The sequence below is a fragment of the Acartia tonsa genome, chromosome 13 (genome assembly GCF_053477335.1).
Source record: "Acartia tonsa isolate MP-2025a chromosome 13, ASM5347733v1, whole genome shotgun sequence".
NCBI classification, from domain to species: Eukaryota; Metazoa; Arthropoda; class Copepoda; order Calanoida; family Acartiidae; genus Acartia; species Acartia tonsa.
Window position 1 is genome coordinate 32341286 of NC_137272.1, and position 16511 is coordinate 32357796.

General features: G+C 35.8%; 2 protein-coding genes across 2 annotated transcripts; both read right to left on the reverse strand.

The window, feature by feature from the left end:
• Positions 1-781: 781 nt before the first annotated feature.
• Positions 782-10482, reverse strand: l(3)73Ah (polycomb group ring finger 3-like lethal (3) 73Ah). Its single transcript, XM_080146620.1, has 9 exons — positions 9896-10482; positions 9270-9374; positions 8300-8412; positions 7809-7949; positions 7312-7398; positions 5979-6048; positions 1877-1974; positions 1567-1645; positions 782-947 (listed from the first exon to the last, which is right to left on the reverse strand). The coding sequence occupies exons 1-9, from the start codon at positions 9962-9964 to the stop codon at positions 888-890; spliced, it is 822 nt and encodes a 273-aa protein (XP_080002746.1). The 5' UTR covers positions 9965-10482; the 3' UTR covers positions 782-887.
• A 120-nt stretch (positions 10483-10602) lies between these two features.
• Positions 10603-16328, reverse strand: LOC145304682 (oligosaccharyltransferase complex subunit OSTC). Its single transcript, XM_080146622.1, has 5 exons — positions 16233-16328; positions 15651-15718; positions 14966-15101; positions 11063-11159; positions 10603-10721 (listed from the first exon to the last, which is right to left on the reverse strand). Exons 1-5 carry the CDS (start codon positions 16298-16300, stop codon positions 10641-10643), a joined length of 450 nt encoding a protein of 149 aa, XP_080002748.1. The 5' UTR covers positions 16301-16328; the 3' UTR covers positions 10603-10640.
• Between the last annotated feature and the right edge of the window lie 183 nt (positions 16329-16511).

Below are 16511 nucleotides of genomic sequence, written 5' to 3' on the forward strand. Positions count from 1 at the left end.
ACAATAGAGGTGCCAAAGGCACGGGCTAAAAAAATTGGTTTTAATCTTATGATTGTACATTTTTATATTCTTAGAAAGCTGGATATAATACGGTGCTAGACATAGTTTTTTTTTTCGTATGGATAAGAACCGGTTCCTATAAACCGGATTCGAATGAATACGAGAAATAACTATAATTTACTTTTAAGTACATATAGATTGGGTGCCTAAGTTTGGTTTAGCTATGAAAAAAAACCTGATTTCTATTTGTACATATATTAGCTTCCGGTTTTTTGTTTCTAACAAAACCAAAATTACAGGCATTCTAGTATCAATGATATACGATGGTATTAAACAAAATTACCCCTAAATATATACCTATATAAAAAAAATATTGGTTAAAAAATTTGGACATTTACTTGTTTGAAACCAATCAATTAAAATTTCATTAAAGGTACCAAAGGTTGCTTTAAGCTAACAATGAAATATGATAATGTGATTAATAAACTTTGGGTACCGATGTAATTTTTACCCCAATGTCCGCTCCGTTCCTGGTATTATTAAATGTATAACTTTGATCCTAGTATTATCACTTTGGAATTTTTTTAAATTGCAAGATTTAAAAAATATACTGATACCTTAATTAAAACAGCTATAAGCTGACTAATATGATAATGTCGTTAAAAAACTTTGGGTAGCAGTGTAATTTGGTAAGTTGAAATAACTTTGATCCTATTCAGTTTTAACAAATAAAACAAAGTTTTTCTGTTTCTTTTGGATTGCAAGATCTAGAGAATATTACTGATAATAAAAAGTGTGTACAAGAGAAATTAACAAATAAAATGTATAAAGACTGTACAAAAGAAATTTTTAGTAGCGCAGCTACTCTATAATTAGTTCTTGTTCTTCTAACTTTCATCATCGTCGTCGTCATAGTTTAATTTGGGCTGCAGTTTCCATTGGGGGGCCTAAAATTATGTGTATTAACATTTTTTTCCTGTTTTGGAAACTAGAAGAAATATGAAAAAGGTCCATATGATATTCTTTGCAAAAATATACAAACAACTCTTATTTGCAAGATCATTGTCTGGAAGTCCTTATTGTGCAATTTAATGAGTTGGGCTTGTTTTGGGCCAAAGTATTTCCCCTACTTTTGCTATTAATGTAGTGCATCACACAGTCTTCAACGTATTCAGGTTTTACGCATTTTGCGCCGAGATAGTAACCAAATATCCGTCATTTGAAATCAGCCGGATATCCGGTTTTCGGCCAAAAAATATCCGGCCCAACCCTAGTTACGATACAGTCGCCCCCTACCTAAAAAAAGCCTAGCTGGCAGTGAATATCCTATTATAAATAGTGAGGATTTTTGTCCCTAGCCAAAAATCTAGGAAATTGCTGGTCAGATTTGGTTATAATTTTCAGGCAAGCTTTATTAATATCTTGGGGTGGTTTTCTTAGCCTTTTCCTTCCAAACGTTTCAACACTAATTGTAATCTACAGAAGGGATATTTCTGTGTATCATCATTAGGAATGTATATAAATTTATTGGCCATTGTCTTATCCCTTTAGATCCCTGCATCATACCTGGCTTTTCTTGGCAGATTTCTTTTCTCCAACTTTGTGAATTTCTTTTTCAAGCTCTAATTTCGGCGAATATACCAATCTAAACATAAAACATATATTCTTAGCCTATCTATATGTCTATTTATATAAATTTATCTATTTATATATTTATCTCTCTATCTATTAATTGTGATAAAAACAAATTTTGCGTTTCATCTTAAGGTATATATTCTTAACCTATCTATATGTCTATCTATCTATCTACATATGTATATGTCTGTCTATCTTTCTATATGTATATCTATCTATCTATTAATTGTTTATCGCTTACTTTAACGGTGCTGGTTTAGTCCTCCATCTTGTGATATAAACAAACTTTAGTGTATGGTCTTTGGGTATATATTCGCCATCACACAGTATATCGATTTCCTAAAAATATAAGGGGGGGGGAAGTTTGTACACTTATAGGAAATGAAATTCAGTACCAAAGTTTGGGAGGGTACTGTGGGCTTGTTTTTAAAGTTATCAACCTAATTCTTTTTGTAGGCTCTCTTATATGACTGGATATACACGTATTTCTTTGAAAATTGAATTTCGGCACTTTCCTTCTAGGGGCTTGTGGAGCAATAGACCCCCCAAAACACTAAAAATATGAGTTCTGAACTTACTTTTAAAGATATCAACCTGATTTTTTTTTTATAATACTTTTTTAACATAACCGAATCAACGAACCATTACAGATTTCATTTTGGGACTTTCCTTCTAGGGCCTAGTGGAGCAATAGACCCCCCAAAACACTAAAAATATGAGTTCTGAACTTATTTTTAAAGATATCAACCTGATTTTTTTTAATAATACTTTTTTAACATAACCGAATCAACGAACCATTACAGATTTCATTTTGGGACTTTCCTTCTAGGGGCTTGTGGAGCAATAGACCCCCCAAAACACTAAAAATATGAGTTCTGAACTTATTTTTAAAGATATCAACCTGATTTTTTTTATAATACTTTTTTTAACATAACCGAATCAACGAACCATTACAGATTTCATTTTGGGACTTTCCTTCTAGGGGCTTGTGGAGCAATAGACCCCTCAAAACACTAAAAATATGAGTTCTGACCTTATTTTTAAAGATATCAACCTGATTTTTTTTATAATACTTTTTTAACATAACCGAATCAACGAACCATTACAGATTTCATTTTGGGACTTTCCTTCTAGGGGCTTGTGGAGCAATAGACCCCCCAAAACACTATAAATATGAGTTCTGACCTTATTTTTAAAGATATCAACCTGATTTTTTTTTAATAATACTTTTTTAACATAACCGAATCAACGAACCATTACAGATTTCATTTTGGGACTTTCCTTCTAGGGGCTTGTGGAGCAATAGACCCCCAAAACACTAAAAATATGAGTTCTGACCTTATTTTAAAGGATATCAACCTGATTTTTTTTATAATACTTTTTTAACATAACCGAATCAACAAACCATTACAGATTTCATTTTGGGACTTTCCTTCTAGGGCTTGTGGAGCAAAAGACCCCCAAAAACACTAAAAATATGAGTTCTGACATTATTTTTAAAGATATCAACCTGATTTTTTATAATACTTTTTTAACATAACCGAATCAAAGAACCATTACAGATTTCATTTTCGGACTTTCCTTCTAGGGTGTAGTGGAGCAAAAGACCCCTAAAACACTAAAAATATGAGTTCTGACCTTATTTTTAAATATATCAACCTGATTTTTTTAACACTTTTTTAACATAACCGAACTTGGTAACTTTAACAGATTTCATTCGTGACTTTCCTTCTAGAAGCTAGTGGGGCAAAAGACATGCTGTATTTGTTGCAATTGAAAAACCAATCAATAACTAATAGTTTTCTTTTTTTACACTGAATACTTAATTTTTTTCAATTATGTAGATAGTTTTTGACTTTTTTAAATTTTTTTAAATTTGTTAGGATACATCATCATTTTTAGTCTTTGTACAGTATTTCTATACCAAGTAGGTATTATGAAACCTTAATCTAGTTGTCTTAATGTAATTTTTTTTAAGAATACTACTTAATATTTGAATATGACTGTGAATTGATTCAAGCGCATTTTCATTGGACCCTAGAAGGAAATCAAAATCTGTAATGATTACATAATCATTTATGTGAAAAAATTTCACATTAAAAAAATGTTTTTAGTGTTTTGCTTCACTAGCTTCTAGAAGGAAAGTCCCAAAATTAAATCTGTAAAAGTTACCAAGTTCAGTGTTAAAAAAGTGTTTTAAAAAAATCAGGTTGATATCTTTAAAAATAAGGTCAGAACTCATATGTTTAGTGTTTTGGGGGGTCTTTTGCTCCACTAGTCCCTAGAAGTAAAGTCCCAAAATGAAATCTGTAATGGTTCATTAAGTCAGTTGTTAAAAAAGTTTTCTTTAAAAAATCAGGTTGACATCTTTAGAAATAAGCTCAGAACTCCTATTTTTAGTGTTTTTTTTTGAGTCTTTTGCTCCACTAGCTCTAGAAGGAAAGTCCCAAAATGAAATCTGTATTGTTTCGTAGATTTGGTTATGTTAAAAAAGTATTATAAAAAAATCGGGTTAATATGTTTAAAAATAAGCTCAGAACTCATATTTTTAGTGTTTTTGGGATCTTTACTCCACTAGCCCCTAGAAGGAAAGTCCCAAAATGAAATCCGTAATGGTTTCTTAGTTCGGTTATGTTAAAAAAGTATTATTTTTAAAAAAATAGTTTGATATATTTAAAAATAAGCTCAGAACTCATATTTTTAGTGTTGGGGTCTTTTGCTCCACAAGCCCCTAGAAAGAGAGTCCTAAAATGAAATCTGTAATAGTACGTAGATTTTGGGGGTCTTGCTCCACATGCCCCTAGAAGGAAAGTACCAAAATGAAATCCGTAATGGTTTCTTCAATTTTCTTTTAGTGTTTTTTTGGAGTCTTTTGCTCCACTAGCTCTAGAAGGAAAGTCCCAAAATGAAATCTGTAATGGTTCGTTGATTCGGTTATGTTAAAAAAGTATTATTGAAAAAAATCAGGTTGATATCTTTAAAAATAAGGTAAGAACTCATATTTTTAGTGTTTTGGGGGGTCTATTGCTCCAATAGCCCCTAGAAGGAAAGTCGCAAAATGAAATCTGTAATGGTTCGTTGATTCGGTTATGTTAAAAAAGTATTATAAAAAAAATCAGGTTGATATCTTTAAAAATAAGGTCAGAACTCATATTTTTAGTGTTTTGGGGGGTCTATTGCTCCACAAGCCCCTAGAAGGAAAGTCCCAAAATGAAATCCGTAATGGTTTCTTCAATCGGTTATGTTGAAAAAGTATTATTTTTAAAAAATCAGGTAGATATCTTTAAAAATAAGGTCAGAACTCATATTTTTAGTGTTTTTTGGGATCTTTTGCTCCACAAGGCCCTATAAGGAAAGTCCCAAAATGAAATCTGTAATGGTTCGTTGATTCGGTTATGTTAAAAAAGTATTATTAAAAAAAATCAGGTTGATATCTTTAAAAATAAGGTCAGAACTCATATTTTTAGTGTTTTGGGGGGTCTATTGCTCCACTAGGCCCTAGAAGGAAAGTCCCAAAATGAAATCTGTAATGGTTCGTTGATTCGGTTATGTTAAAAAAGTATTATAAAAAAAAAATCAGGTTGATATCTTTAAAAATAAGTTCAGAACTCATATTTTTAGTGTTTTGGGGGGTCTATTGCTCCACAAGCCCCTAGAAGGAAAGTGCCGAAATTCAATTTTCAAAGAAATACGTGTATATCCAGTCATATAAGAGAGCCTTTAAAAAGAATTAGGTTGATAACTTTAAAAACAAGCCCACAGTACCCTCCCAAACTTTGGTACTGAATTTCATTTCCTATAAGTGTACAAACTTCCCCCCCCCTTATTTCAGATTATTATTTTTTACCCCATTACATCAGGTTAATCCCCTAGAAAATTCTAGGAAATTTTTTGAGGGAGGGGGGGTATTTTGTCTTGGACGATTTCTCCTTGAAGGGTACACGGTACCCTCCTACAAATTAAAAGCCTTACCGAGACCTCTAAGAAGCTTCCCGTTTGACATAAGTCAATCCATCGTTTTATCAAGATCTCAGAGAGTAAGGAGACAATTGGCTGTTTATTACACAAGTCCCCAAAGTTTTATAATGTTTTCTTTTTCGTTATTTTAACAACTTTAGGGACTTTTAATAAATTTCGATTAGTTGGTTTCTTAAATTGAGTGTATATACGTTTTACCACAGAAGTTGCAATTTTGTGCATTAACATTGGGGATATACACCAATTAGTCGGCCAATGTCTTATCCCTTTAGATCCCTGGCAAGATATACATACAGGGATAAATCAATGGAAGATAAATGACTAAACATTCGCGTAATATTTGTAGAATATCCAAGTTCACTTACCCTGTATTGATTTGTAGTTCCCAAACATTTTAAAGCTATAAACTTCTTTAGTAAGGTAATTGTGGCAGAACTGAAAACAATATTATTATGTTATCGTGAATAATGTAAGTGGTTATAAAATAACATAACAAATAGGCATAATATATAAAATAAATCAATTTTGAGGACTATTATTGAATTTTGGTTGAGTGTCTAAACGTTTCAACCAGGGGCGTCCAAACTTTTTTTTTTGGGGGGGGTAAAAAATTTTAGAGGGGGGGGTAATTCGTGTTTGGGGGGGGGGGTAAAATAGCGCGCGAAGCGCGCCGAAATTTTTTTTTACCCCCCCCAAAATTTTACCCCGGGGGTAAATTTGATTGGGGGGGGTAATTACCCCCCCCAAACTAATTTACCCCGGGGGTAAAATTTTTGGGGGGGGTAATTTAATTATGTAAAAATAGCACCTACCTAATCTATTAAGTTAATAAGTACTATCCTATAACATAGTAGTAGTAAGTAAGGTTTATTTGACTATAGCTTCAGATTTCATTACTTTTAATACTGAGTTCTCCTTTTTAGAAGAGCTTCACATAGATCCCATGATGGTTCCACACTATTATAGGTCAATCCTTTGAGTGGTTTTAGGCTATTTTTCTCCTCCCTTTTTACCCTTTAGAAAACACGAGTTCTTAGATGCTAAGGGCGCCACTACTATTCAAATATATAGTAGTATCTCATTCTTTAGAACATAAAAATACAATAATTAACTCACTAACCAATGAACCAACATGGTCCTGGTAAGTTTTATAACTAGTTTTGAGACACCCTGACATCCTCCCAAAAGAAATCGCCTATAGAAATTCTTTTTCATTATTTAATGAAATATTTAATTTAGTTAGGTATCTATTTTATGGAATCTTCAGTGCTTTACAATTACATCATAGATCCCCCCCCCGAAAAAAAAAATTTTCAGTAAAATTTTTTTTTTAAGAACATTCAATTTGGGGGGGGTAAATAACCCCCCCAAAAAATTTTGTTAAAGAACATTTATTTTGGGGGGGTAATTACCCCCCCCCCAAAATCGTTGGGGGTGCCTACGGCACCCCCAAGGTAGGGGAAATTTTTTTTTGGGGGGGGTATTGTTCAAAAAATTTTGGGGGTGCCTACGGCACCCCCAAAATCGTTTGAGGGTGCCAAATGGCCCATTACCCCCCCCCCCCTTGGACGCCTATGGTTTCAACCACTAATTGTAATCTGTAGTATGGGTAATTTTGGTTCACATTATTGTGGATGTGCATCAATTTATCGGCCATTGTCTTATCCCTTTAGATCCCTGATAATAATAATAATATTCCTTGAGCATCTGATGTATTTTCTCTTGATTTCCTTGAGTGGACAGTCTGCACTCGGTTCCAGCACCAAGTTCACCTGTTCTTCAAATCTAAAAATAATAACGATTGCCAGCTGAGTTTTTTGGTGGGGATTCCCTTTATCAATTTACATCCAGAGAATTCACTTTGTCCGTCGGTCATGAAACAAAAGAACTCTATATATTTCATTTAAGAAGGTTTTGACATTTTTTTCCTTCTTTCTGTATATCTATTTATTCATTTATCTATCTTTATACCTGTGGTCATCTTGATTTCCATCACCCTGTCCCGCCTCCCTTTTCTATCCCTCAATATTTATATATTTATCTACCTATCTATTAATTCATTTATCTAGGTATCTTTATACCTGTGATAATCTTGATTTCCATCGCCCTGTCCCTCCTCGCCAGCCTCACCCTCCCTATCTACCCAACTATCTATCTGTCTATCTACCTCACTATCTTTCTGTCTATCAATCTACCTGTGATAATCTTGATTTCCATCTCCCTGTCCCTCCTCCCCAGTCTCTCCCTCCTCTCCCTCCCTGTCTCCCTTTATTTTCTCCTCGACCTCGACGTCCTTGGGACACGGGATACCCTTGTCTTTGTAGAATTCACGTTCCCTGTGAAAATATATTTCAGCAATAGAGATAGAATAAGTGGATGGTATATAAAGGAGAATTTTTTTCGTCAATTTTTTTAGTCCTCAGATATTGGTCAATACGTTCCTCCAATGGTCAGGGGACATCAAAGAACGTCCAAGCTTTTTATGAGTAGAGAAAACTAATGTAATATTTTTAAAAATTTTCAGGGGGTTAAAATGAGGGTTTTTAAAAGTTTTAGGGGGGTATCACCTTTAACCCTATCCTCCTTGGACATCTATCGTTTCTCTCCTTCCTATTCATTTATTAATCTCTTTATTTATCCTATCTCTCTACAATCATATGCTACTATATTCTATGCCCCAATTTACCTTGTATATTCATCTGTTTCGAGATTGGGGACTAATTTGTACACAATGTCCTGCATGGTGCGGTCAAACTTTATATAGTTCATGGGATGGGACTGGTGGATAACTTCATCACACTAAAATTCAAGGGTTTTCATTAATTATTGTATATAAAAGTTAAAGGATGTATGTGTGTGTGTGTATGCTTGAGTGTATCAAGCAGTATCTCGCTTACTGATAGTTTCCCAGCTGTTAAGCTGTAAAATTGAAACTTTCCTTTTAATTACCTGGCGAGCACTAGCCCCCTCCTTTTTTCTGTTCGTTTGTTCTATGTTCAATTTTAGAAATTCGCTTTTCATGGATGTTGTCATCCTTGTTATAGAGTATTTACTATGGACTGGACATACAGAGGGTGTAGTACAGATATGTTCTAATTATAGAGTAGCTACTATGGACATACAGAGGGTGTAGTACAGATATGTTCTAATTATAGAGTAGCTACTAAGGATATACAGAGGGTGTAGTACAGATATGTTCTAATTATAGAGTAGCTACTATGGACATACAGAGGGTGTAGTACAGATATGTTCTAATTATAGAGTAGCTACTAAGGATATACAGAGGGTGTAGTACAGATATGTTCTAATTATAGAGTAGCTACTAAGGATATACAGAGGGTGTAGTACAGATATATTCTAACTATAGAGTAGCTACTATGGACATACAGAGGGTGTAGTACAGATATATTCTAGTTATAGAGTAGCTACTATGGACATACAGAGGGTGTAGTACAGATATGTTCTAATTATAGAGTAGCTACTATGGACATACAGAGGGTGTAGTACAGATATATTTTAATTATAGAGTAGCTACTATGGATATACAGAGGGGGTAGTACAGATATATTCTAGTTATAGAGTAGCTACTATGGACATACAGAGGGGGTAGTACAGATATATTCTAATTATAGAGTAGCTACTATGGATATACAGACCTGTGGACAAGTATTATTATCATCAGTATTGAGATGCTTCACTATACAGGATTTACAGAAGGTGTGAAGGCATTCCACTATGGTTGTTGCGTCAATCAGATAACCCTAAAATCAAAACAATTATTAAGGGATAGGACAATTGACGATAAACTAAAAAAAACAGGGCTGAATTTAAAGACATGCTATTTTCCAATAAAAAGTTTGGGTATCACAGAACAGTATCGATGGACATACGGTTAAAGTAATTTGTAGAGTAGACGTCACGTGTATTAATAAGCCTTGAATCTTAAACAAAAAAGAAAAAATACACTTTCTAATGAAAAAATTCGATATCCTTAGCATTACAGATCGATTGACGGACCAAGTAAGTTATAAAGTAGAATCAGAACCGGCTGTCCCTAATAGCAGTAAATTAAACTTTTATACAAAAGAATGATCGTCAGACTTATAAAGAAAATTATACACTTGATGCTCATCAGTATCATAAAAAACAGCTGTCTATCACGTTTCACGCTGAACAGTCGCTTATTTTGAGTTATAGAGTAGCTTCGCCACTACCAAAGCATCTCTGTTGTTACTAAGATCTTAGCGGACAGCCACTAAAACATCTTATTAACGAGACTTACCGAGCATATTTTACAAGTGATCATCTCGTTGATGTCAACCATTTTGATTTTTCTTTCGGACGTCGTCATTTTGGCGGATTTTTTCTCCTTCACAAATCTACTAAATTATCTTTTGCTCGCAGATTTTTTCCTTAAACTTGTCTAATGTAGTAAAAACATATTTAACTTTCTCTGAAATGTAAAAATTTGAAATATCAAAGCTCAATACCAAAGGATAAATAAATAACACAGAAAAAAAACAATAAAGATTCAATGACAAAAATCACAAAAAAAGTGCTTACAAAAAAATCAACCTACTCGAATTCGATATGTCCTTTGTTAAATGCAATTAATATGTCCTATTAATTTATGTTTAGGTTAGTAAAATTAACCATTTAGGGTGGTTAGACGCAACATATTATTAAATAAAAAAGTCAAGAAAAACCAGGTGTGTATATTCTGCACAAGATTCAGTTTTCCTCGTCTGCAAAATATTTCGTTTTTTTCTCCCTCTAGTTTTTTCTCCAAGGAAAATAATGTTTTTTAGTGCTCTTGATCTTAGTCATTTTTTTTTATCCCTTTAACATATCTTTTATTCCCCCCTCCCTTAAGCAGGGGATCAAATGAAGAATATACACCCCTGTAATAACTGATTTTAAAACTGGTTCTAATGCCAATTTGTGAAAAAAAATTTGAGTTGATTCACCAGTTAACATGGCAGTACATAATTGATATCCATAAGATATCAAGGTATCTTGATGTCTTTCTAACCATGTAGGTATCCGGGTAGCTTCATTCTCATAAAAATCCAGCAGCAACCGAATGAGATTATTAGGGCTCCAAATCCCTGAGAAAAGACAACCAATTTATTATTGTTATGAATATTGAATATTAGCAATATAAAAAATAATAATAAACAAATCCTAATTATTAGGGAAGGAAAAGACATTGAAGTGAAAATTATACTTAAATACCAAAAGGCAAAAATGTTATATACACAGTCTCTCCTTAATTTTTTGTAGACTTTTGTTAAATCTTAAAAGGTTGAATCAAACTAGCACTGTCCAAACATTTCAACCACTAATTATAATCTGCAGAAGGGATAATTTTGAGTAGAACTTTGGGGATTTACATCTATTTATTGGCCATTATCTTATCCCTTTAGTTCTCTGGCGTAAAGGTACTCACCACAAATTGAAGCATGACTCTGTTGAGTTTAGGAGTTGTAGGATTGTGGGTCTGGTCCAAAATAATAAACCCAGCTCCACCCAATGTAAACATAAAACTAAATATAAAAAAGAATTATTAACTATTCATAGAAACTAAGGCAGCAAAAAAATGAGTTTTTGTCATGGAAGAAAACGAAGTAGCGGGTTTTGTCGTATTTTCACAATAGCTTTCCTCTTTTTATAGGCCCTGCGGTGCAATCATTTACATTTACCTAGCATAACCTATCAAAAGCTACTGTAAAAATACGAAAAAATAAGCTAATTCGTTTTCTTTCCATAATCCAAGAGTTTTTACTCCAATCGTTCCTCTTACTTGTAAAAATCAAAGCTTCTAGTTTTGCTAAATGATTTTCTTTATATATGACAATTATAGCTCGTTGAAAGAAAAAACGGATTACTTTTAGAATAAAATATTTTAAAAATTTCATTTGTATCATATGATTGTATTTTAGGTTTAATTAAGCAAGCAAGGGAAAAATGCGGCAAAATTCTGCGTTGCAAGGCCAGATTAATGTTGAATAATTAAGTTAAGGGGGGGGGTTTTTAATGCAACCATCTCGTAATCAATGTATAAATGGCACTTAGAATTCGAATTTTGACCTGAAATTTTGCATGAGTAATCCTTGGTAGGTCTATTTTCCCTAAATCGAACAAAAAGTTGGAAAAGTAACGGCTGGCAGCTGGCGGCTCAGCCGTTTAGCCGTTTTTTGCCTATTTTCAGGGCAAATTCATCATTAATTACGTAGGAATCAACTTTTAAAAACATATTTTTGGTTTAATTCATGTTAAAACCATTTTTAAAATTTCTAGTGCCAGCTGCTAAACGGCTAGAACCGGCTGAAAACGGCTGGGAGCCGCCAAGAGTATGATGAGTAGATAGGGCATGTGACATGTCTAGGGGTAAGTTTTTATGGTTGCTGAGCTCAAAAATGCTACCAAAAATAGTTGCAGCCCATCCATATGGCAGCTGGGTAACAGCTACAGCTCAGCTGGGAGCGGCCAAGAGTAGAATGAGTACATAGGGCTTGTAAGGTGTCTAGGGTTAGGTTTTAATGGGTGCTGAGCTCAAAAATACTACCAAAAATAGTGGCCGCCAATCCATATGGCAGCTTGGTAACGGCCGCAGCTCACCTTGGAGTGGCCAAGAGTAGAATGAGTAGATAGGGCTTGTGACATGTTTAGTGGTAGGTTTTTATGGTTGCTGAGCTCAAAACTGCTACCAAAAATAGTGGCGACCAATCCACATGGCAGCTGGGTAACAGCTACAGCTCAGCTAGGAGCGGCCAAGAGTAGAATGAGTACATAGGGCTTGTGAGGTGTCTAGGGTTAGGTTTTAATGGGTGCTGAGCTCAAAAATACTACTAAAAATAGTGGCCGCCAATCCATATGGCAGCTGGGTAACAGCTACAGCTCAGCTTGGAGCGGCCAAGAGTAGAATGAGTACATAGAGCTTGTGAGGTGATTAGGGTTAGGTTTTAATGGGTGCTGAGCTCAAAAATACTACCAAAAATAGTGGTGGCCTATCCATATGGCAGCTGGGTAACAGCTGCATCTCAGCTGGGAGCGGCCAAGAGTATAATGAGTACATAGGGCTTGTGACGTGTCTAGCTGAGCTGTAGCTGTTACCCAGCTGCCATGTGGATGGGCCGCCCCTATTTTTGTTAGTATTTTTGAGCTCACCACCCCTAAAAACCTACCCCTAGACACGTCACAAGCCCTATCTACTCATTCTACTCTTGGCCGCTCTCAGCTGAGCTGCAGCCGTTACCCAGCTGCCATGTGGATTGGTCGCCACTATTTTTGTAGTAGTATTAAGATCAGCAAACATAAAAACCTACCCCTAGACACGGCACAAGCCCTATCTACTGATTCTACTCTTGGCCGCTCCCAGCTGAGCTGCAGCTGTTACCCAGCTGCCATATGGATGGGCTGCAACTATTTTTAGTAGTATTTTTGAGCTCAGCATCCCTAAATTTACCCCTAGACACGTCACAAGCCCTATCTACTCATTATACTCTTGGCCGCTCTCAGCTGAGCTGCAGCAGTTACCCAGCTGCCATATGGATGGGCTGCCACTAATTTTTGTAGTAGTATTGAGCTCAGCACACATAAAACCCTACCCCTAGACACGGCACAAGCCCTATCTACTGATTCTACTCTTGGACGCTCCCAGCTGAGCTGCAGCTGTTACCCAGCTGCCATAGGGATGGGCTGCCACTATTTTTGGTAGCATTTTTGAGCTCAGCAACCTTAAAAACCTACCCCTAAACATGTCACAAGCCCTATCTACTTATCATACTCCTGGCCGCTCTTAGGTGAGCTACGGCCGTTACCCAGCTGCTATATGGATGGGCAGCTTCTATTTTTGGTAGTAGTATTAAGCTCAGCACCCATAAAAACCTACCCCTAGACACGTCACAAGCCCTATCTACTCAATTTACTCTTGGCCGTTCCCAGCTGAGCTGCAGCTCTTACCCAGCTGCCATATGGATGGGCCACCACTAATTTTGGTAGCATTTTTGAGCTCAGCACCCATAAAAACCTACCCCTAGGCAATAGACATGTCACAAGCCTACCCCTAAACATGTCACAAGCCCTATCTACTCTTCATACTCTTGGCCGCTCTAAGGTGAGCTGCGGCCGTTACCCAGCTACCATATGGATGGGCTGCTTCTATTTTTGGTAGTAGTATTGAGGTCAGCATCCATAAAAACCTACCCCTAGACACGTCACAAGCCCTATCTACTCATTTCTTGGCCTCTTAAAGGTGAGCTGCAGCCGTTATCCAGCTGCCATATGGATGAGCGGCCACTATTTTTGGCAGTATTTTTGAGCTCAGCACCCCTAAAAACCTACCCCTAGACATGTCACAAGCTAAACCTACTCATTCTACTATTGGCCACTCCCAGCTGAGCTGCGGACGTTACCCAGCTGCCATATGGATAGGCTGCTTCTATTTTTGGTAGTAGTATTGAGCTCAGCATCCATAAAAACCTACCCCTAGACACGTCACAAGCCCTATCTACTCATTCTACTCTTGGCCTCTTAAAGGTGAGCTGCAGCCGTTACCCAGCTGCCATATGGATGAGCGGCCACTATTTTTGGCAGTATTTTTGAGCTCAGCACCCCTAAAAACCTACCCCTAGACATGTCACAAGCTAAACCTACTCATTCTACTATTGGCCACTCCCAGCTGAGCTGCGGACGTTACCCAGCTGCCATATGGATAGGCTGCTTCTATTTTTTGTAGTAGAATTGAGCTCAGCACCCATAAAAACCTACCCCTAGACACGTCACAAGCCCTATCTACTGATTCTACTCTTGGCCGCTCCCAGCTGAGCTGCAGCTGTTACCCAGCTGCCATATGGATGGGCCGCCACTATTTTTGGTAGCATTTTTGAGCTCAGCAACCATAAAAACCTACCCCTAGACATGTCACATGCCCTATCTACTCTTCATACTCTTGGCGGCTCCCAGCCGTTTTCAGCCGGTTCTAGCCGTTTAGCAGCTGGTACTAGAAATTTTAAAAATGTTTATTGTTATCATTTAACATGAATTAAACCAAAAATATGTTTTTAAAAGTTGATTCCTACGTAATTAATGATGAATTTGCCCTGAAAATAGGCAAAAAACGGCTAAACGGCTGAGCCGCCAGCTGCCAGCCGTTACTTTTCCAACTTTTTGTTCGATTTAGGGAAAATAGACCTACCAAGGATTACTCATGCAAAATTTCAGATCAAAATTCGAATTCTAAGTGCCATTTATACATTGATTACGAGATGGTTGCATTAAAAACCCCCCCCTTTGTAACTGCCATATCCAATTAGGAACCAAAATGATGGAAAATGCTAATTCAAATTACCTTGAGGCGAGACCTTCCATAATATACTGTCCATTGACCCTGTAGGGCATAAATGCCACAGGCCGTGTGTGTCCATTTTCATCTGTTGTGGACCCGACGCTAGGCGGCTCAACTATCACATCATAGATTATACCACCTTAATACAATTTTATTGACATAATAATTTGAAAACCTATTACCACATGTGCAATATTACAAAAATGAGTTATATAATTTTGTAATATTGTTATACAACATAGGTACATTATCGTTTTGAATTCTTCCTTTAATGATATTCAAGAATAATACTCGTCTCTTAATAATATGTTTAAAATGTATTTCCGTTTAATTTTCATTTTATCTTCTTATTAAAAAATCTTTTTTCTAATATAGGTAAGGATCTAAAGGTATAAGATAATGGACGATAAATTCATAAACATCGCCAATGATGATAAACAAAATTACCCCTACTGTAGATTAAAATTGGTTAAAAAGTTTGTATACTGGTGTTCTGTAACCAACCAATCAAAATTAAATAAAAAGACCCCAACGTTGGCTTAGAATAAGTGTAATAAAACAATCTCCTTCCTCGCCGAGTTTACTGTCCAATGCCATATCCCTCCCAATATTTTAAGTAGGTTTGTCGATTAAGATCTCAGAAACCACTGAACACCTCCCCCCTCTCCACAAAAAAATATTTGGTTACCTGTGACTAGAAAATAAGAAACGAGAACAAAGAAGAAAATTGTGTAGGGGGAGGGTGTTGTCATCCAACCTAACATTTCAAAATTTATCAATATCGTTGCATACTTAAAACACACAGCAGTCTCTAAATTTTTAGTCTATGATCATTGCATTACCCAGCTAGTTTATCCTCAGTATACAGAAAAATTTCTGTCCGTCCGTCCCGTAATATCTCGAAAACTGCTGAATTAATTGGATAGTGCTTTGAAACAAAAAAATATTTTCTGATCCCGTGGTGGTTCTTGTAAAATTGAGGACAAGCAACTTTAGGTGCTTTTCATCAGTCCCTAGCTAGCACAGATCTACCCCCCCCCCCTTTTTTTTGAGAAAAAAATTAAAATTGAGGGAGCGTGTCTGGGGTGACTAATGGTCTACACTGTACCAATTATAACCTAACCAAACCCAAAGTAAAAAACCTCGAAAAACTACCCCTCGCCTCTTATTTTAAGATTAATAAGTGGGGGTTTCTGTGCTCTAATGGGCACTTTGAGGGAAAACCTCCTAATTATATTAACACGCATGCGTTGTTATATATTGATATATTCCTGGTCTTTTAAGCTTAAGATCTGGCGGGGCCAACACTGAAAATACTGGCCGTAGCAGTACATCCATTTTAAAGCGGGATTTTTTTTATATTTCTGAAATAAAAAAATAACAATATTAAAAAAATCTTATCACAGCCTTCTAAAATCGAAAACAAAAATTAGTTTGGAGACTTTTCATGAACAAGGAATGATTAGTTTGCACAGATTTTCAGGGATAAGACAATTGAAGATAGATTAATGAACATCCCCCCCAAAAAAGTAGATTCAAGTTGTATTGG

Coding starts and splice junctions, on each gene's coding strand:
- LOC145304682 (XM_080146622.1), bottom strand. CDS start 16,300: ATGGATGTACTGCTACGGCCAGTATTTTCAGTGTTGGCCCCGCCAGAT. Junction 15,102..15,650: donor TTCTTATTTTCTAGTCACAG/GTAACCAAATAT, acceptor AATTGTATTAAG/GTGGTATAATCTATGATGTG. Junction 10,722..11,062: donor GAGTCATGCTTCAATTTGTG/GTGAGTACCTTT, acceptor GTCTTTTCTCAG/GGATTTGGAGCCCTAATAAT.